At 35.9% G+C, this 22,093-nt stretch overlaps 3 protein-coding genes across 3 annotated transcripts; 2 read left to right on the top strand and 1 right to left on the bottom strand.

Moving 5' to 3' along the window:
* The first annotated feature begins 62 nt into the window (after positions 1-62).
* phkg2 (phosphorylase kinase, gamma 2 (testis)) lies at positions 63-6,417 on the top strand. Its single transcript, XM_030122019.1, is given in 11 exon segments — positions 63-244; positions 1,280-1,391; positions 1,482-1,657; positions 1,752-1,806; positions 1,920-1,957; positions 1,960-1,984; positions 2,986-3,149; positions 3,230-3,320; positions 3,481-3,634; positions 5,211-5,336; positions 5,427-6,417. Coding segments are annotated over 10 exon segments (1,170 nt in total). The 5' UTR covers positions 63-244; positions 1,280-1,296; the 3' UTR covers positions 5,673-6,417.
* On the bottom strand, positions 6,165-9,008 carry cfap119 (cilia and flagella associated protein 119). The gene is made up of 10 exons (XM_030163262.1): positions 8,967-9,008; positions 8,577-8,611; positions 8,432-8,497; positions 8,172-8,335; positions 7,943-8,010; positions 7,710-7,826; positions 7,478-7,556; positions 7,327-7,349; positions 6,688-6,823; positions 6,165-6,596 (listed from the first exon to the last, which is right to left on the bottom strand). Exons 1-10 carry the CDS (start codon positions 8,982-8,984, stop codon positions 6,484-6,486), a joined length of 819 nt encoding a protein of 272 aa, XP_030019122.1. The 5' UTR covers positions 8,985-9,008; the 3' UTR covers positions 6,165-6,483.
* A 1,026-nt stretch (positions 9,009-10,034) lies between these two features.
* Positions 10,035-20,900, top strand: LOC115410423 (tubby protein homolog). Its single transcript, XM_030122069.1, has 12 exons — positions 10,035-10,289; positions 11,808-11,964; positions 12,040-12,270; positions 12,468-12,599; positions 13,146-13,304; positions 13,398-13,558; positions 14,989-15,150; positions 15,289-15,401; positions 16,488-16,602; positions 16,818-16,913; positions 20,155-20,326; positions 20,444-20,900. The coding sequence occupies exons 1-12, from the start codon at positions 10,248-10,250 to the stop codon at positions 20,575-20,577; spliced, it is 1,674 nt and encodes a 557-aa protein (XP_029977929.1). The 5' UTR covers positions 10,035-10,247; the 3' UTR covers positions 20,578-20,900.
* Positions 20,901-22,093: the final 1,193 nt, after the last annotated feature.

The following is a 22,093-nucleotide window of genomic DNA, read 5'->3' as shown; positions in this document are numbered from 1 at the left end:
TCTTACCTGCAATACTCACTCCGACCTCATGGAGGCAGCACCGGTACACTATGTGACAGGGATATGAGCGGAATGTAAACAATGTTCAGACGTAAGCTAACTACTGTCAGCACCGCCGCTGATGCTGCTGTTGTTGCCGCTGAATCTCATACAGATGTGACTTCACATTAGTCCCGTCGAGCTGAGATGGAATTGTAAAAATAATCCTGTTCTTCCGTCTGATCTTCGATCTGTTGCATATATTGTGAGTAACTTCCGTCCGTTCAGTCGGTGAACCTGCAGCTCTACAGAGGCCAAAGTCAACACCTAGCAAGCTAACGTCAGTGTGATGCACCAAGGACAAATTTGAACATTACAGTTAATAGAAAAGAGTAGTGGATTTAGTAGTTAAATCACAGAATACCTGCGATTAAACCTGACTATGTAGACTGAAATAAGAGCAAAAAGAGATACTTCCTTGTTAAGAGTTACAGAGGTTCCTGTTATTAGACAGCAGTGGAGGAATGTAACCAAGAACTGCACTTTTACTCAGCTGTACGAAAAACTGCAAATTACAGGCACTTGGCTGACTTATGTACGCAACTTTAAACTTTTACTCCACTGTATCTTAGATTTTAATACAGTATTTTGGAATTTGTACTCAACTTTAGTTTTGAATGCCCTTCCTGTTTAGTGAAAACCACACAACTCCTAATGTGTTCAATTGGATTGTTTGTGAAACTGTTGGATTACATATTATATCCTTGTCTTTCTCGAACTGATTAAAATAAAGCTAAGTAAACCCCTCTTAGACTATCTATAAACTATGAAAAGGCATTGTACCAAAGCTTTAAGCAGGCCTTTGTTTGCTGAATGTATGAAAAGCTGACATTTCGCAATACATGGTTCTCACAGGTCAGTGACACTGCAAATGTGACAGTCCTTTAGATTATGATACATTTCTGTAGATTAAATAGCCTAATAGTATGTAGGGGAGTTAAAATTAACACAAGTAATATCTTCTGTACAACAGTAAAATATCAATTTACATAATAATGCAGTAGAATCCTAAAATGTAATGTATAATAGTAAGACCCTGGTCATGACCATTTTCATGTACAGTGTGACCTTTGACTTTTCATACACTGAGGTCATCTTATTGATTATACATACATGCCTTCTCCTACCTATGTGAGGTTTGGAATGCAGTATTTCAACTTTTAAGTCAAGAGTTTCCCCTCTGTTCGACAGGCCATGCAGCATTTTACAAAGTATGACCGAAACTGTGTTGTTGTTACAGATTTATATGCTGTCACTATGACTAAAGATATTGTCGTTGGGGATGAATTACCAGACTGGGTGGGGGCCAAAGAGTTTTACCAGAAATATGACCCTAAAGAGGTGATTGGCAGGTAAGTCCAACGCAATAACCTAATTAGATATAATCCTTGAAGTGTCTCTTTGTTGATCCTGTGCTGTATTCCATGTTGGTTGTATTTCAGGGGGGTGAGCAGTGTTGTGCGCAGGTGTGTGCACAGACACACAGGGCAGGAGCTGGCGGTTAAGATTATTGAGATCACAGCGGAGAAGATGACCGCCCAGCAGCTGGAGGAGGTGAAAACCTCTACACTGAAGGAGATTCAAGTCCTCAACATGGTGAAAGGACACTCCTCAATAAGTATGTGAGGCTCTCTTTGATTATAATGACTTATCGTTTCATGCAGAAAACTCAGTAGTAATGGAAGTGTTTATGTTCTTTTGACTCTCTTTAGTCACTCTTATTGATTCCTATGAGTCAGCAACCTTCATATTTTTGGTTTTTGACCTGTGAGTATGGAGACGAACTATAAGAAAATAAATGTTGTTCTAATATGTCCTTTTGTTATGAATGTTTATGTTCATTCAGCAGTTTTTATATGGTATTTATCTTTTGTTGTCAGCATGAGACGAGGAGAACTGTTTGACTACCTCACTGAAAAGTTACTCTGAATGAGAAGGAGACAAGGTAAGCTTCAGCATCAGCATATTGATTTTATTTATGTCACACACAGAGTACTGAGTAAATTAAAGCTGCAAGCAGAGATGATTGTGCTCTTGCATTTTTGCACATTTCGAACCAAAATGTCTGATTTACAGTTGGGTTTAGGGTATGGATCAAAGAGACTGTTTCGGTACATGTGTGTCAAATTTGGACCATCCTCATTCAGACCCTTAATTTATTTTCATACATTTATATAAATTAATAATAATTAATAATTTTAACAGCTTGCTTTTGATCCATTTTTCATGCTATCAGTGTAGTAATTTTCACAATTTCTGCTGTATGTGCATAGTTTTGTGACTTTCCAGGCATCTATAGCCACTCAAAAATGTGATTCATTTGAAAGAAGAATCTTGTAGGGTGGAGAGGGCGTTGTCAGTTCTCCCTGCAAAGTATGCAGTTTATATGTAGAACAAGAAAAGCACTTGGAGAGCGCAGACCTCCGCCAAGACAGATCTGTGCCCCCCCCCCTCGTAATAAAAGGTTAAAAGTAAACTCACTTTATTGTCCCCATAGGGAAATTCTATCTACATTTAACCCATTGTAATACATGCAGGACTAAGCATTAGTATTCATGATTAGCATTAGCATCAGCACATTAGGAGCAGTGAGCTTCCATTAATGGTACTCAGGGACCTAGTCCAAGTCTTCATCACTGTTGGGGTCAAAGGCACTGACACAGATGCTAAAATCTGTTCCACAAAAGAGTATCCCTTATAACATAGTTATGTAATTAATAACAGAGTATTTACATGGACAGTCTTTCAAAAGAAAGAATAATGATGAATAATTTTAAAATAACCGCTACAGTCTTACTGGTCAGTTTGTTTGGTACATTCTTTGTTTGTTGATCTTGACATTAAAGCTAAATCATCTACTGTTGCTTTGAAATGAAAGTCATTAGAAAGAAGTAAAATTGAAAACTGACCTTAAGTAATGTAGAATATATGAATTTTTCTCCACAGGAGTATGATGCGAGCTCTGCTGGAGGCTGTTCAATACCTTCACTCCCTTAACATCATCCACCGTGACCTGAAACCTGAAAACATTCTCCTGGATGATCAGGGACACATCAAACTGTCTGACTTTGGATTTTCAGTGCAGCTACAGCCTGGCGAGAAACTTAGAGGTACTTTTAGTGACACAGACGACTGGAGATCAGTGTTCGCTATTTGTTTCATCACTTCCACTGTCTTTTGTTATGATTAGAGCTCTGTGGGACCCCTGGTTATTTGGCCCCTGAAATACTGAAATGCTCAATGGATGAAACACACCAAGGCTATGGCAAAGAGGTTGATCTGTAAGTCTTTTTAGTTTGTTCGTAACATTCACCAGAAGTAATATGTATATCAGTGTTTTAATATTTTATGTAAACACTGTGATTGTGGGTTTTGACCTCATATTTCTGTCTAATTGTGATTTGTTTGTATTGTTCCTCGTGTCTGTCGTGTGTCATTTAGATGGGCATGTGGAGTGATTCTCTTCACATTACTGGCTGGTTCACCACCATTCTGGCATCGTAAACAGATGCTAATGCTGAGAATGATTATGGAAGGTCGCTATCAGTTCAGCTCCCCTGAGTGGGATGATAGGTCTGACACTGTGAAAGATCTGGTAAGCTGATATTCTGTGGTTTTTAATAAACCTTGTGGTTAGTTTACAATAATGTTCTCAACGATGAACATTCAGTGTCACAGTGTGCAGCACGATTAAGTCATAAGGAATCTTTTTAGTAAATCTTTTTAGGGTTTCTATTGGTGTCTAGTTTCCAAATGTATCAGTCTTTTCTATTACTAATAGTATATAAATTGGTGTTGGTATGTTCAGATCTTGTGTTAACATCCATTCTGGCAAGTGCAGTCACATGCAGACAGTTTGAACAGTGTCTGCAAAACATTGGCCACATTTTTCTAATAGTCTGAAAAGGCATGTATCTTGGGATGCAATGAAGGACTGCCTATCTGACGTGTTCTCTCTAATTTGCCAAATGCATCTTAAATTTTCAAACAGCCTTAAAGATTTGCTTTAAGTGCTAAATATGTGCAGCGCCTGAACAGTATTTAGGAAATGCAGGGTGTCTAAAACTTGGAACACTTTTTTGAGACACCCTGAAAACTATCAATGTTGTAGGGCAGGGGTGTCAAACTCATTTTAGTTCAGGGGCCACATTCAGCTAAATTTGATCTGAAGTGGGCCGGACTAGTAAAATAATAACATAATAATATATAAATAATGTCAGCTCCAAACTTTTCTCTATATGTTTTAGAGTGAAAAGAGTAAATTTACATTATGAAAAGGTTTACAAACTATCCTTTCAAAAGATGTGAATATCATGAATGAACCTGAAAAAAGAAGTGCAATTTTAACAATATTATGTTTCAGTTTATCGTTTACACATGTACATTTGAATGTAGAGATCACAGTGGATCTACAAACACATAAAACATTTACTAACAGGTAGAATCTTGTTAAAATTGTACTTATTTCTCTTAAGACATTTCAGGTTGTTCATATTTGTTCAGGTTATTCACATTTTTTGTGAAATTGTACTTTGTTTTAGTGTAAATACATGAAAATATTTACATTTACAGAGAAAAATTTGGAGTTGTCATTATTTATATGTTATTATGATTGTATTTCACTTGAGATTGAATTGGTCTGAATGTGGAACCTGAACTAAAAGGACTGTCAATTTCTTAGTGTCATTTTTGCATTTCACAGATTCATCCCAAGGGCCGGACTGGACCCTTTGGCGGGCCGGATTTGGCCCCCAGGCCGCATGTTTGACACCTGTGTTTTAGGGGATAGAAGATTCAATCAGTACAGGATATGTCATGGAAGAGAGCCATTAAAAACAAATAGATAGTTGATAGTTAAGGTGTAGTGATTTATTCATGGTGTCACCTTAGATAATTAGTAATAGGCAGAAAACTTTGCACCTTAAAAGCTGCCACCAGTGGCCTTCAAGCAGCTTAAACTGCAAAGAAACATTCAGTCTATTGAAATGAATTGAATGCAAGCTTTGTCGTTTATATGCTTGTCAAGTGGGAAAATAAAATCAGATCAGGTGTGAACACATGCAGTTAGAGCGAGACACTGGTATTCAGATATCACATGACAGATGTTAATGCAAGGTCTGAGCAGGGATGATGTGTTTCGTTTATTTTCTGTTTTCTGTTTTGGTGCTCAGATATCCAGGCTGCTGGTGGTGGACCCGGCCACCCGTCTGACAGCCGAGCAAGCCTTGGCACATTCCTTCTTCAGACAGTATCAGAGGGAAGATGTACGCCTGTTCAGCCCCAGAAAATCTTTTAGGGTGAGACATAATCTGGACTTTGCTTTTCTCATGGCGGTGGGCATCACACTCACAAAGGGTCTCATTCCCTTCCCTTTGTTGTCTCCTCAGGTGTTGATAGTCACTGTGCAGGCCTGTATCCGCATGTACAGCCGTTACCGCAGAGTCCGGCCGCTAACCCGGGAGGTGCTAGCCAGAGATCCTTATTCCCTTCGTGGCGTCCGCAAACTCATTGATGGCTGTGCTTTCCGGATCTATGGGCACTGGGTAAAGAAAGGCGAACAGCAGAACCGGGCCGCCCTCTTTCAGAACACAGCTAAGATCATGCTGCTGGGCCTGGAAGACTTTGAAACTTAAAACGTCCACCTCATTCCTAATATTGTTGATTTTAATTTAATCTGCATGTAACGTCCTGTCCGTGTTTGTCTCATCAAACTAATGTATGTTAGAAAATTCAGGGACCAGGATGTTTCTGTGCCTTAATGCGCACAGTGGCTCTGCAATTTTAAGATAAGCATGCACAACGTTATAGTCCTTATCTGCCTTTTGATCCTAGTTTGTGGTTTGAAAGTCTTCATGTCAACATGTTTGCAGTGGCACTTTCACATAGGACTCATTGCACAATCACTTGACAAACAACATGTAACCTAGGTACATACATTTCTTTTATATTTCTAGAATTTTATCTGCTCATTCTCAGTTATAACTGAGGATATGTTACATTTTAAAGCACTGTGTGACTGGAGTGGGTATTAATGCACTGTGATGACATATTTTAAACATAAATTCATATACGTATTGAATAAATACATCAGTATCAGAGGACATGTGTGAAAAATTCAGTTTTGTATCAAGATATACTTTTAGTTGTCATGCATGCAGACATTCCGTATATGGAAGTCCACACACACTAACTGTAAAGACTGTTTGTCATTATTACGTATAAAAAAATAGCATTGCTGTGCATTCCCTACTTAATTCATTCTTTCGAGCACTTCTTGTGAAAGTGCCTGTCTTAGAAATGTACTGTAATTTTACAAATGTATATATACATTGTACATGAAGAAAAGGATTTCCTTGACAATAAAACAAATATTAGTCAGAATATATTAGAATGTCTTTATTTTGTCTGAATTGAATGCCTGTTTGAATGCAAAACATGACAAACTTATTTTTTGACCCTCTGGTTGTCCTTCATTCGCTGGTCTAGTTGTCCAGACATAATCATCATCTGCTCTCTGACTTCTTGCTGTATCAGTGCTTTCAGTTCTGAGTTTGAAGCTGGAAATGAGATGAAATCATTAAACACTTTATCTTTGTGTATATTTAACTTAGATAAAATACACCCAGTTGTGTGAATAGTTGTTCCTACCGAGTGTGGCCCCTGTTGGCTCTGCTGATGATTCCTGCATTTCAGGAGACCTAGGATCTACTTCTTCCAACACCTTTTTATCATCTGCTGCAGAAAACAGAAAAAAAAGCAGGTATATATTCTGTCTTTTAGAAATCTGGACACCATATCTTCAAAATAACTCAGATCATTGGATAAAACCAGAAAATGTGAACACATCTATAAGATTTGATAAATAAACAGAAGAATGGAGACATCATTTTTATTTTTGTAGAGCCATAAACATTTGAGTAAAAATGGGCAATAAAATGATAAAAAAAATTATTATTGTGATATAATCCTATATCAGGATAATTAATATACATTAGTGATACTGATGGATTTTTCTTGCATCTGCTAAGACCCCAAGGATGTTTTGTTTTCCTTAATTTTTGTCTTACACGCTTTGATATTGATCCAGTATTTCATTATAATGATTGTTATGAATCTCTTGCGTTTATATTTCTTCCACTTGACTGACCATAAAGAACACTTTAAAAGTCTTCAGTCTTATTCTAGATCAGAAATCTCAAACAAATAATGATTTGATCCATCATTATAATTATTAATGTTAATAGATTTGGATATTTGAAAACTCTGACATAGAATAAAATGTTTTACCACAAAGATGTTGAGCATCATATCTATTACAAGATAATTACATTTGCAGTTTTGGAAGAGATCAATCAATTTCTTTTTAAATGACTCTTATAGGTAACAAGATTATTTATGTTATCGCAAGCCAAAATTGTAAATTTGCTATTGTTATTACCTGGAACAACAAAATCCTCCAAAGTTTGTTCATCGTCATCTGGAATCCCAGTGTAAGTCAAAGATAGATCAAGTTTTTGCTATGAATGATAAGAGAACAGGAGAAAAAACTTCTCAGACGTTGATGATTCTGTCCATTTCCCCTCTGGTTCCAAGCAGGAATGCCATGAAATAACAGAGGAACTTGCTTATATTCTAGTTTGTATAAAATAGTTTTATTTTTCCATTCTTACCTGTGGAGTAAAAATATATTTATAGAGTTTATAGTGTCTCATATAGTTGTTGTGGATGTACTTCAAGACATGTGTCACTTCCTCAGAGCTGAAAAGGCTTACACTAAAGGGAGGTCGCTGTAGTGGACAAAGGCACAGGAATGTGAAAAGCAGACAGATTACAATGAAGGAATATTATATGTGTTGAAAATCATACAGAAAAAGAGCAGACTTCATTCGTTCGATTTACTCACCCTAACTGAGTGACAAAGCAAGAGCTCATTGCAGTATTTATAACACTGCTCGATGTTGAGGGGAGTTCCTGCAAGAGAGAATCAAGTGTTAATATAATATCAAAAAATAAATAAAGCTAATAAATACAAGCAAGCAAGCAAACAAATAAAAAAAACCAAACAAATACATAAAAGAATAAAACATTTAAAGGATTAAACTGCTCATTACTACTTTACAGACTCTACTTACCCACATTTGCCTCATGAATGGACTTAATGATGGACAGGAGAGCAGAAGTTTGTTCCTTTTTAAAACTGTGCTCTCTGCAAAAAAGTACAGTTTGGACATACAGCTCCAACAGAACTCCTCTTTTTGGTTCAGGGAGGTCAACTTGAAATAAACTGCATAAAGCACTGTGACAGATGCAAAGACATGTGAGGGGAAACATGTAACTGGAGGTATAGATTAAATAGATGCACTTGGTTCTGGTCATGAATTGGGTGAGACACCTTTCCAGATCTGGAGTGGACTGAAGTTTGTCGATCTCATCCATGTCATGATAGCTTACATCTGTCCTAAAAACAGAAGGAAATTGTTTAAGGTTAGACATTTTGGGTGAATTCAGGTCATCTGGTTTATGAATACAGTTCTTACCATAGCATTACTTTAGCTTTCGGGGCTTGTGATTCCTAGAAAACAATATGGGCATAGTTTAAGGCAAGGCAAGGCAGGCTTTATTTATATAGCACATTTCATGTACAAGACAATTCAAAGTGCTTTACATAAAACATTAAAAGCATTTCAGCAGAAGCAATAAAAAGTATAGGCATGAGAAAAACAAGCAAACAAACAAAACAAAATCAGATAAATATATAAAACAGATAAACAGATAAGTAGATAAAACATATATACTTTAAGCTTAAAAGAATAAAAACTCTATTCAAATGCAGTTGTAGTAGTAGTTTAAGGCACTTTAACGTTAGACTTCATGGTAAAGCTAGTATAAGGTGAGCTTTCTAACTACTGAATGAACTTGTAGCCTACTTTTAATGTTATATCCATCTGTGTCTTCCCCTTAACGGTGGAGTCGTGAATTGAGCAACCTGGAGATTTTCTCTCCCCCAAAAAAAAAAAAAAATGCAATTGGTTAAACATTATTATTATTCAGAAAACATGCAACACTTTTTTTCTAGCAAAATTCAATAAAATATCAATCTTTTGGGTTGTTTAATTACCAAGAATAGATGTTTTCGACATTCGACAGGATCATTTCCTGTTTCACCGCATCTACGTATCCTAGCAACAGCAATTCCAAGTTCTCTTGCGTTTCCGGTTTAACGTTGAACCGAATAACAGAAAGAAACAACTCTGAAGTTACAGAACGTAAAATAAATACTGGCTTTAGTAAGTTCGAAAAAACAATGTCGTAACACAAACAGTCACTTCTAGACGTTTTTATTTATGTTTTTATAGACCGTTACTAATGGTTATCTATATCAGGCTATTTAATTATTTTTAAAGAGTTTTTTTTTTAATTAATATGTGCATGAAGCGTAATAAAAAAATAACAAAATAGAAAAAACAACAACATTATTTTGTGATTAAAGGTGCAGAGTTGTTGCTATACCAACAGCAACGGCTGCTGTCTCCATGGCAACGACATCAACCTTTACGGCTAATAAGAACTATGGAACGTTTTGTTTAGCTATTCTAGAATGTTTGTGATTGTTGTAATTAGTCCCCTGGAGGCATGTTAATGTGACTGTAGACAGTAAGAACACGGAGGTGTGTTCTAGGGCAAATCCGGGTTTTTCGCGGGATATTTAGAGTAGTATGAGATGACAACAACATTTCACTTTTTGCGCCACGGACTGTCTGTGGTCTCCATAGTGGTAAGTAGCGCTAACCTGCGGTAAATGGGCTGATATGACAATGATATCATCTGCACTTTTTGGTTTATTACGTTTCAGCTGTGAAATTCCCTGGGCAGTAGTACACATCCAAAAAGCAGTCCTGGAAGGCTGGCCTTGTCCCCCTGACTGCCTGTCCATACTGACTGAGCTGTGCAGTGGAGTTTAAGAACATTATCCCCCTTTAATCCACTTTGCCTTCTGCTGCATGCAGGTGGACAGACCATCAGTTGGACCAGAGTGGTGCAGTCAGACAGCCTCTAGTACATTTAATTACTGTCCTTTTTCTTTGGGACAAAAAAATCAATCCTCTTATTGAATAATTCTTTCTCTATTTCCATTGTTTTATTTTTATTTTTTTTATTTCAAACACTGAATTTTGTTATTGGCAGCAACTGTTATTGTTCCTTTAAACATGGAAGACCCTGATATTCGGCAACAGAAACTGGATAATCAGGTAAAAGAAAGAAAGAAAGATTCAGATTGTTTTATTTAAATTAGACAAATTAGACTTTAGATTCAAGCAGGATAGTCAGATGTTTTTGTCTCTGTTATGTTCTCCTCTGTTCTGTTCTCTTTAAATAACAGTCTGTAGATGAAAAATGTAATAATTATAGTCTATAATAATGGTGAAACATAGACAGAGATCTACAAATAGATGTCACTGTCAAAGAAGTGTGTTTTATTGACTGTGATGAGGTGAGAATACTTGTGTCTAAACCACCTGTTGTCATGCAGTTTAGAGCCAATGCAGCTTAAATTCAGCAAATACCCCAAACCAGTAAGATTACTAGATTTTCATTGCGTTGCTAAATTAGTAGATGTTCCTAATCCTAATTTAATGTTAATGATTATGTATAATTTACAATGTAATTAATTACATACAATTACAACATACAAACACATATCTGAAGTATCCCTGATAAATCTAAAATATACTTTTCATACAAACTAATGTTAAAAATTGGACTGTACTGGACAGAAAAAATTGCTGTTTAAGGTGGCTTTTTCCTGTGTTTTGAACTGGTAAACACATTTGTGAATTTAAGTGACGTTTGACAGCTGAAAATGACAGTTCTCACAGATATTTGTTAATTGCACTTAACATTGTACAATTCTGTAAGCTCTTATGGGTTTGTATGGATGCATGTATGGCTGCAACCTTGTCTGATACCTTGTGAACTGTTCTATTGGCTGTCTTGTCCAGGATACTGTTATAAACGAGATTCTTGGCCTATTCTGTCTTGGTTGAACAGACATTAAGTAGGAAAGATGATTAATTTATGTAAAAAGGATACATAAATAAGGACAAAGATTTATCATCATAACTTCGCATGTTAAGAAAGTCCTTATTGGAGCAAGTGCCTTTAACCCATAAAGACCCAGAGCTAATTTTGTGGCAGTTCCCAAATGAATTTTCCCTCTATTTTTAACCTTGCTTAATTGGTTTACCAATTTTTTTTTTCATAATATTATGCTCTGTAGTTTTTATTTTCATGTGAAAATCTGGTATTCCTATATTTAATTCACTGATCATGTAGATGTTCATAAAAGAGGGTTAATATATCAAAAACAGAGAAAAGTGAAGAAAAAGTGACTATTTCAGTAAAATATATCATTAACTGAACATAAAACAAGTGTCTCCATCCACTGTCATTGATCAAACTCCATGGGTTTTATTGGTGAATCAATGTTGTAGAAGATGACAGTGTTTCCACGGTAACTATTAAGCCTCTGAATGTCCAAATGGGTCATATCTGATGACCATGAAAAGAAGACGAACTGCATTTTACACCAATTATTTACATGTATTGATAGGAATAGTGGATCAACAGGTATTAAACATGTTCATCAGTAGATGGTGTTGGTCGCTGGTGGATGTTTGGGTCTTTATGGGTTAAGTGCATAGCATTATCAACTTCTATAGAGTGTAAGGAACACAAACATAAAGACAAAATGTTTCATTTCCCTACAGCGGACTCTTTTAATCAAAAGACAGCAGAAGAAGAGGACTGATACTCAAATGGTGGTGGCTAATCGGGATACTCGCCAAAAGAACCGAAAGCACAAAGCAAATTCTGATGAGACACCTCTGTTGATCAGTCAATCCCTGAGCAACACTTCTCTGACTGGTGAGTTTAAAAAATGGGGGGAATATAGATCTAACTCCACAGAGTTTTACCAACACTGTTTTTTTTTTACTGTAGATCAAGTTGAACATGCTCATGACAACCCAGTGGATGAAATCACACTGGGTGAATGTGACATCACATCACCCGTACCACCAGATGAGATGCCTCCAGAGAAACCTAGGACACCCAACACAATGGACTTGGAGATTGACAAGGAGGTTGACCCAAAGCATGAAATAGAGAATGATTTTCCACCGGAGGGAAAAAAGACAAAGAAGAAAGATTTGAAAAAAGAAAAAGCCAAACGTAAGAATATACAGAGATCACCATTTCTTTTTTTATTTCTTATTCACTCTGATGCTGTAATATGGAAATTTATGGTAGAAGGTCCAGTGAAGTCTAGTTATTTAATAGTTTAGATATGTATGGAGGAATGTGTTTACCATATTTAAAACTTTGCTTTAAAAAATTACTGATCATCAGGCCGCTGCTTTTTTTTTCAGCCACAGAAGAAACTGAGGAAACAGAGAAAGTCAAGGATAAAGACAAAAAAGGGAAAAAAACAAAGAAGGACAAAATTAAAGAATCTGAAGACACACAGAAGACGAACAAGGCACAAAAACAAGAACGTAAAAGTAAGATCAGTGTAGTTTACTTTGTAACAGTAAAGAATGTCATGATTAACCATGTACTGTATACAATATAAACAAACTGCACAAAGCATAATGATCTGTTGAAGGGGTAAACAAATTGGTTTTAGTTCATAAAACCTGTATAAAAGTCAGTTAATGGATACACTTTTATTCTAGTTTAAAGAACTTAAGCTAAGTAAAGATAAGATGATTGGGATTTAATCATCTTAAAGTGGATTTAACCCAACATCCCTGAATTTAATCAAATTTAGCAGACCTTAATATACTTAACTTGAGGAATTGTGCAAGTGAATTTACTTTAAAATAAGTCACCTTGTTGCATTGCTGGGATATTATGCAAACCATTGTTTTAGGTTTGTTAAATCTAGCTGTATATTAGCCGAAATGTCAAAGTCAAGTATATATTCTTCAAATGCAGTTTTTTCAAATTGAAAATCAGACAAAATAGGCAACTTTTCTAGGAATTCAAGTTCCTAGTGTATAATATTGTTTTTACTACACAGCATTAAAGTGTGTCCTCCTTTGCAGAGAAGTCCTTATCAGAAGCTTCAGCTCAAGAGACAGAATCAGTTGAGGAGATGGCAAGTCAACCAAAGAATAATTATAATACAAGTGACGATGAAGAGGACGATGGGGCACAGAGACCTGCCACTCCGTCACCCAAGAGAAAAAAGCAACTCGACACATGTGAGTGACAGTCTGTGTCTGTCCACTGTGTCCATTAAGAATAAAACATACCATATGGATTAATACGGTGAATCACATGCTTTATTTCCACAGCCAGATGCCAAATAAGTGATGAGAGCAAAGATGAGGACATACCAGAGAAGGAGAAAAAAGAAAAAAAATCAAACAAAGGGGAGAAGTCTACACAGAGTCTAGCATCCCTCAATTCCAACTACAGGAAGAGTTCATCATCAGGGAGTGAATCGAATGAAAGAGTAAGACATTGCAAGTAATAGTCCAGGTGATATGTGAAAATAACCTGAAACATTTAATATTTTCAGAAATGCAGGTCATCCAAAAATGCATTATGACTACCATTTTATCATTTTAACATAACCGTATTATACATTTTGCATCATATCTATCATACAGAGTCAGCCAAAAATAATGTATACACACACTAGGAAAAGAAAAACTTGCATAAATATTTCAATACCAAATTTATTCAGACATCACCTGATTAATACAAGTTACCTTTGGGTTGTGTTACCCAAGCAGTAGTTCGCCGTACACATAAATGTCTGGAAGCCAATGGCCACCACTTTGACCACCTCTTGTAATTGTAGAGGCCAAAGGTAACTTGTATTAATCTTGTGATGTCTGAATAATTTTGTTATTGAAATATTTATGCAAGTTTTTCTTTTCCTAATGTGTGTATACATTATTTTTGTCTGACTGAATATATGCATATACAACATTCTAAACTGTTCAGGTGAATAGTTAATACTGAATTCACTTTTGGTGTGTGATGGAAAATGCAGCATATGAAAACCTAGGGTAGACTATAAAATATCTTGTCTATTGTGTGCATATTGTATAGAGAGAGCGTAAAGAGTGTAAAGGTTCGGTGTTTGCTTTTAGTAAGATCTAGCACTAAAGTCCCTTATTAGCACCAGTGTTTGTGTTTGGGCTTTTTATTCTAAAGGATATTAACTCTGGTCCACATTCAGACATAGTAAGCAACAGTCATGTACTTTAACATTGGATCAACCTTCTACAGAATGAACATAAACAGCTTCTTATAAACTAAGAAAACATGATTATCATCTTCATGTGATTTTATGAATATTATGTCCAATTTCTGTCAATATATCATCCTAAATCTCCCTAAAGCTTACACATCTTAAACTGTTTTTTTTTTTTTTTTTTTTTTTTAATTAAATTTGACAATCCAATGACAGTAAAATATAGAATAACATTTAACTTAAACTTAGCTTAAAATCTGCCAGATACAAAAATTTACTTATTTCAGAGGACCATTTGTTCAGTTGGTTTGTAGTTTTTAACCTATTCTTTACAGTCTTTTCCACAGTGATTTGTTCCCCTTCTTCTCTTTCACCTGAATGTCTTACAATGTTGGATGTGGATTGTGTCATTGTTAAAACACAGGGTTGGATGTCAGCTTGTCTGTGTTGTCATCTGTGGTTTAGCACTTTGATAGAAAAAAAAGAAAAAAAAAAAAAGAATAAATGTAAAAGCATTTTCGCAGTGGCTTCAATTTCATGCTTTTGTGAAATAGTGAATGAATCACTACAAATAAAACACACATCACCTGGAAAATTTGAAATTCTGTACAAAAGTATGTGAGTCTGGCTTTTATTTTACTGTCATAGATAAAAGTTCTGGTGGTGAAACTTTCTTTCAGCCAACATCTCCGATATTAGTGGAGGATCTGGAGAAGTTTGCCTTGCGTCCGGCTCCCAGAGATGTAACGATCCAGTGTCGAGTCACCAGAGACAGGAGAGGAATGGAGAAGGGCATTTACCCGACGTACTACCTGCACATGGAGAAGGGGGACGGCAAGAGGGTCAGCGCTTTATCAAAAACCCAGACATCATTCACACTGTTTTTAGATCTAACTCTATAACCCCATTTCCCTTAGCTGATTTATCACAACTCACTGGTCTCTTCTGTTCTGTAATATTCTTTATTGTGCTGCCCTCAGGTATTTCTAATGGCTGGAAGAAAAAGAAAAAAGTGCAAAACATCCAACTATCTCATCTCCACTGACCCAACAGATCTGTCCAGAGATACAAGCAGCTACATAGGAAAATTAAGGTATGAACCACTTTATATCTAATGAGAAATGAATAATTTTTTCAAAAAAAAAAATTGTGTATTCAATATTAATTTATTTAGCTTAAGCTTCCACTCAATTTTAGAAAATACTAGAAACATTTGACATATATAAAGCATAATAAGACACTATAGGGAACACACTGTAGCAGTGTTTTTCAACCTTGGGGTCAGGACCCCATGTGGGGTTGCCTGGAATTCAAATGGGGTCGCCTGAAATTTCTGGTAATTGATAAAAAAAAAAGAAGAAAATACTAATAAAAATATATGGTGAGTTGACAGAGACAAATCCAATACATAAAAGACATGACAAACTGTGAAGCTGAAACTGAAACACTGTGGTACTGTTTATCTGTCAAATGTTCATTGTGGTCGGTTTCAGATGCTGCAGCTCTTTCATAATTCATAGTTTGAGTTCTTGTTTGTTCAGTATTAATTGTCAGCCTTGTAAATCCAAGCTGGACTGACTGTACATATCCAAGGAAAATAAAATTCTCACTTTGTACACTTTGTGTAATAATATACATTATATAGACTAAATGTCATCTAAAATTAATGTTTATTTGCAACATAGTGAAACGAACTATTATATGATCAAAAACCAACTAATTTTAGCAAAAAAAAAAAAGTCTCTGTTTTGAATGTCTGGGGTCACCAGAAATTTGTGATGTTAAAATGGGGTCACGAGCCAAAAAAGGTTGGAAACCACTGCACTATAGGGAACAAAGAAAAGCATATCTGAAAACACAATAACTAAAATATACAGGAGAAAAAACAGGGAGGACCTTTACTGATAGTTAACAGATAAACATAGCCACACAAACATCCATAGATATATTCAGTATATAGAAATACAGCTGTTAGTTTTCATAACAATTGTATTTTTGTAAATAATTCATTTATCAAGACAGAGGAAGTTGTTTGTTTGTAAGCACGTAAACAAACAACTACCCCTGTTTTGATAAAGGAATTATCTCCAATAATTGTATGTGGAAGACAGTATGAAACTCTACCAGAATTGTATTTTGAGAACAGGATCACCTCTCTAATGAAACCAGTCTGTTTTAGGTCCAATGTCCTGGGCACAAAATTCACAGTTTATGACGGAGGAGAAAACCCAGAGAAAAAACCTTTCATCAAAGAGTGTGAATCAGTGCGGCAAGAGCTGGCGGCAATTTGCTACGTGAGTCCGAGCTTATTCTGCTCACATTTACACATACGTACAGTACCTTTGATTTTGGCTGAAAAATACCAAATTTCATGTACTTATGGATGTATAAATACTAAATGAGTGCTTGTTTTCAATGTGTCCAAGATGGATCAAAATTATCCCCCAAAATGACACGCACACACTATGTTAGAAAATAAAAGTTTTAACACTTTGTTGTTGTGTTTCAGGAGACGAATGTGTTGGGTTTTAAGGGCCCCAGAAAAATGACGGTGATCATCCCAGGCATGATGGATGATGAAAGAGTGTCCATTTGTCCAAAAAATGTAAGTTTACAAAGAGGCTGTCACCTTACACATCTTGTGCTGTTGTAATTTTTAAGATAAAAGTCCAGTGTGTAAGATTAGGGGAGGATCTGGAATATTATATTCAAGATTATGTTTTTATTAGAGTTTATCTTGGTTAGAATGAGCTTCTTCCCTATTTTAATCTTTCCATTTTATAGCAAGCACATATTATTATTATTATTATTATTATTATTATTATAAAAATAATAATGATTTTATTTATATAGCACCTTTAAACCTAGAAAACAACATAACACAATAAAAGAGATATGTACAGCAAACGTGAAAACATGACGCTCCAAATAAATTTGAATGTATCGAAGTAGAGAGGGCAGAAATAACATAACATGATGCTGTAAAATCAATGCAAAAATGAAGGAATGAAATAAAACAACATCATGTATGTCAATATAAATGAATAACTCAAACAGGGTAAAATGAAATATTCAACATTAAAAAGAGACAGAAGAGACATCAAGTATTAAGGTGCATTTTTATATCATCTGCTCTGCTTGAGTGTGGACCAGAGTTAATATTCCCTTCACTACCATCTTATCCTGGATTTTTTAAACTGGTTTCCAGAGTGCACATTTTTTTAGGATTCCTGTTTGTATGTATCTGTGTGGGCAGGGAAAATGAGAAGATTAGAAAACAATGGCATCACACATCAATACATGAATGCCGACTGTTGCTTTGTGTAACAAACGTGCACCTGACACATTGTTGTGGAAATTTTTCTCTGCTGCTGGTGAATAATGAAATAGAGACTTCTGCCCGGCCAACAAGGTTTTTATTTCTTTGCAAAGAAAGGTCAGTTCAGCAGCGATTCTGAAGAAAAGACTTCAAGCTTCTGACAAGAGCTTCTTATAGAGTGGATCCCATCTGTCAGGTGACACCTCCAGTCTCTTCAAAGGGCCTTTTGATTGAGTGATGAGCCCTGGGTTTTAACATGCAGTTACCTTTTGTTATTTTGTGTTTACATACAGTAGGGGGTGTTGGGGAAGGAGATGAGACAAAGAAAGTTAAAGTTTTCCACATAGTCAGGAACTGGCGCAGTCTCCTTTGATGCTTCTTATTTACATACAGTAGGGGGTGTTGGGGAAGGACATGAGACAAAGAAAGGAGGTAGACAAAGAAGTTAAAATTCCACTACACACATTAAATATCCTACTGAGATCCAGGAAAGTAACAATTATGGCTTTTTTTCACATTAAATAATTGTCTTGACCGGAAGCAGCAAATGCAACCTTTTTTTTGTCAGATATTACTTTTTTGTTTGTTTTTTATGGAATGTTCTTTGCAATGAACAGCCTTTGTTTTGTTTTTTAAGTAAAGCAGTGAAACTCATTGCTCGGTCTCAAGAGGATAAAGGTCATATGGATGAATTAGTCAGTGCATGGCCTGCAGTCGATCACAATCACCACAGATTCTGTAAGGAGCCAGACACATGTGCTAGTATTGTGGTGAAATCTATAGTAACCAGAGCATAACAAGAACCCCTCAGTCTGAAAAATCAGGCAAACATATGATTAGAATGAAGTGAAGAGTTGATTTTCATGAATTTTACCTGAATCTGCTGGGTCACACACAGAGGAGCGCCCCCTCCTGTACAAATGCAGAAGGTTCCATCTGCAGTTGTACAGGAGTTATGGTGTTTTCATACATTTTTTTGATCAATGTATTTTTATTAAGTCTTTCAAACATCCAAAAAAAAGTAAGACAAACACTGAGACATAAAGCAGAGGTATAAGACGCCACAAAACAAACAAAGAAAAGAAAAATCAAAGGGTTCCACTATGTAGTTACCTAATCACTTTGTACACAGCACACATTATCCAGAGTCAAGGTGCATTGTCAGCTGTTCTACATAAGAAATAAAAGGATACCATACCACATTAAAATTCCCCATTGATCCATTCAATGTGTATCTAATGTTTTCAATTTTAAGGAAAAATATGACATCACATATCCATCTGCCAAAGGAGGGGGTTCGTCATTCTTCCAATCTAAAAAAAATGAGTCGCCGTGCTAAAAGGGAGGAGTAGACTATACTATGTGTTTTCATATATTTGGCCTTGGAAAAGTAGGTCACAAAATAGGTCAAGGTCACCCATTTTAGAACTTGTCTAATCTCTATATATGATGTATGTGTGGTAAAAATTTCAAGGTTCTAGCTGTTTTTTTTTTCCAAGTGTTTACAAGATGTGTCACAGATGGACAGACAGGTAGACATGCTGATGACAATACCCCCTTTAGTGGGTTGAGAGTCTTAAAACTGGTAACTTATGTTTATAACTACTGGTAACTTATGTTTAAAACTACTGGTAACTTATGTTTATAACTACTGGTAACTTATGTTTATAACTACAACTACTCATTGCAGCTCAGCTTCATGACAGAGTAAAGCCCCTGCATCTGCTGTATTCAGTATTACTGTGTAAAGCTTGTGATAGCCCCAATTTAAAGTCTGACAGAAATAATGGTTTGTCCAAGTGTTTGTCCCATTAACCCTTTATCAGGCAAATGACTATTTTTGGTCATTTCCTCAAACATCAAATATGGGGCTAATCCTGCGCCTCAGTGAGGTCCAGAAGCATGTTGGTTTTTAGAAACACTATACAGTGATTCAGAGAGATTTTATGGACATTTTGAAGCTGTAAATAGTGAATATGAGTGATTTTTGTCAGTTTATGACCTTATAACAGTTGTTTAATTGCATGTGTTTAATGTTTAGCAAATGCTGCTCAGGTGTTTTATGGCAAGAGGAGGTAGATGTCAATGTCCAATAACACACTAAGGTTGAAAATTTGAATTTCAGAGTATTTCAATGAGTACCCTGTAAAGGGTTAATGACTTTTGTGTTCCGGTGTGGACAGTGATATTTCGTTAAAAGAAGGTTGTGTGAGCCAAATTCTTTCTAAATGGAGAAAAATACCCACTTCAAAAATATCTATGTTGGTTAGGAGAGGACATAATAAGCTCAAAATTGACCAAAAAAAAAAAAAAAAAAAAACAGACACTGGCTGGAAGATGAGACTTCAAGTTTTTTTTTTTTTTTTTGTCATTTTTTGTGTCCATTGCAGATGAAGTAAGGATGGAGAGTATTTAGCTGGTTGCAAAAAGCAAGTTCATTATTAGTTGTTATTAAAAATCACACACTGAACCTTTAACATTAAAACTAAATTCATAGATTAATGTAAAATATCACTTTTTTTTTCAGGAACTTGAGACTCTCCTCACCCGTCATGCAAATGGTAACACAGACAAACTGGTCACCCTGGTGAATAAATCCCCCAGCTGGAACGAACAGACTCAGTCATATGTGCTTAACTTCCACGGCCGTGTCACCCAGGCTTCTGTCAAAAACTTCCAGATCATTCACCCTGACAATGGTAACATATGTCTGTATCTCATCCATCATGAGACCAACGTCTGTCTTTTTTCCATGTTTCTTACTTTACTACTTTGCGTGTCCCTTCTGTCCGCCCTCCTGCTGATCTCTGTCTCAGACGATTACATAGTCATGCAGTTTGGCCGTGTAGCGGAGGACGTGTTCTCCATGGATTACACCTTCCCCATGTGTGCCCTGCAAGCCTTCGCCATCACGCTGTCATCCTTTGACGGTAAACTGGCCTGTGAGTGATGCATGTCGGTGTGCCTGCTGTCTTCACAGAGGAAATGTCACTCAAATATGAACTGCATCTATCATTTTCCACAGAATTTTTCAAGTTCTGTCAAGGTGCATTACAACAAATTGTACATAGAGTATTGCCTAAGTAGAAACGGAGATAGCCCTACTTATATTTCTGAGACTTATTTTATGGGCTCAGTATTATTTTACCACTATTTCATTTACATTAAATCAGTAAAAATGAATATCTTGCTTTAAACAGTGTGTAAGATGTGTAAAAGAAATGTACATTCATAATAACTACCAAAAAATAAAATGATAATGTTTAAAATGTATGCTGTTTTACATGTAATTTCTTTTAAAAGTAGCTTGCAGGTCTGGGTTTTTTCCATTACAGGTCCACTACTTGTTATTAGAAGTTCACAGAACCTCAAATGACAGTCAGCCTTTAAAAAAACCTAACAAGTACACTTTCACAGTAATCACTCTCTTATATCTTAAGGTCAGCTTGTTCATTTTTAAAAGTCTAATCTCTCATAACTCTGTTCCCGATCATATTTAGAGTCCTTATCAAAAAAAAGGGAAACATTAAAAAAAAAAAAAGAAGAAAATCCATCCCTATCAGTTGCACAGGAACTGTCACAAGATACAGATAGAGAAGATCATTTAAAGGTTTCTCCTCTTGCACAATATAAAGACTTGAAAATATTTCCATCTCACAAGAGCTTTGTAGCTGAGAACGAGCACATTCTTAGTTCACACTGCTTCTTTGCACAGAGTGATAGTCATACAGCTTCCAGCACATATAAATATCCATCTAGTATGCTCTGTGGTGAAGTCAATCATACGTGTACAGATATTTTAAGAGCAAAACCCCAGCTAAAATGAAGCCAGCGTTTACCTGTTTCCTGTTTAAATGCTCTTGACGTTATACTAAAAAACTGAGCTATGTTACAAATTTGTACTTGGTCTTACATTTGCTAGAGACTTATTATATAACGTAGTCAAGATGAAAAATGAACAGTGCACCACCAGCTTTCTCCCCTGAACAGATGGAACTGAAAAAGAAGCTCAAGCTGACAAGACATCTACAGTATGCATGTTTAGTGTTCATGCTTATAACCTCATCTACTACTTTCTAAAACCAGCAGAGTAAGACATAGCATGTAAATCAGTTTGTTAAAAAACTATATCAACAAAATGTCATGCAATCAGTGAGCTCTGCGGAAAATGACTTCTCTGTTGGTTCTTATCTTTTATAGAATCACTACAAAGCACGACCAACACTCAACTGCTCCACACATTGCTCAACACGCTTGTATGTTACAGAATTATCAAATAGAAGGCTTTTTTCTTAACTGATAGTGCTCTAAAAAACTTATCTGTAAATTGATAGAAATATTGCGTAACTTCATATTCATACGTTTCATAGAATGCCTTGTTTTTAAAATAACGTTAGTGTGATCACATACATTTCCCATTGTGATAAATGAAATATTTTTTGCGCAAAACCATATTCAAACCAAAC

The sequence above is a fragment of the Sphaeramia orbicularis genome, chromosome 19 (assembly GCF_902148855.1).
Source record: "Sphaeramia orbicularis chromosome 19, fSphaOr1.1, whole genome shotgun sequence".
Classification (NCBI taxonomy): Eukaryota; Metazoa; Chordata; class Actinopteri; order Kurtiformes; family Apogonidae; genus Sphaeramia; species Sphaeramia orbicularis.
Note: the sequence above shows the minus strand (reverse complement) of the source record. Positions and strands in the feature narration are given on the sequence as shown.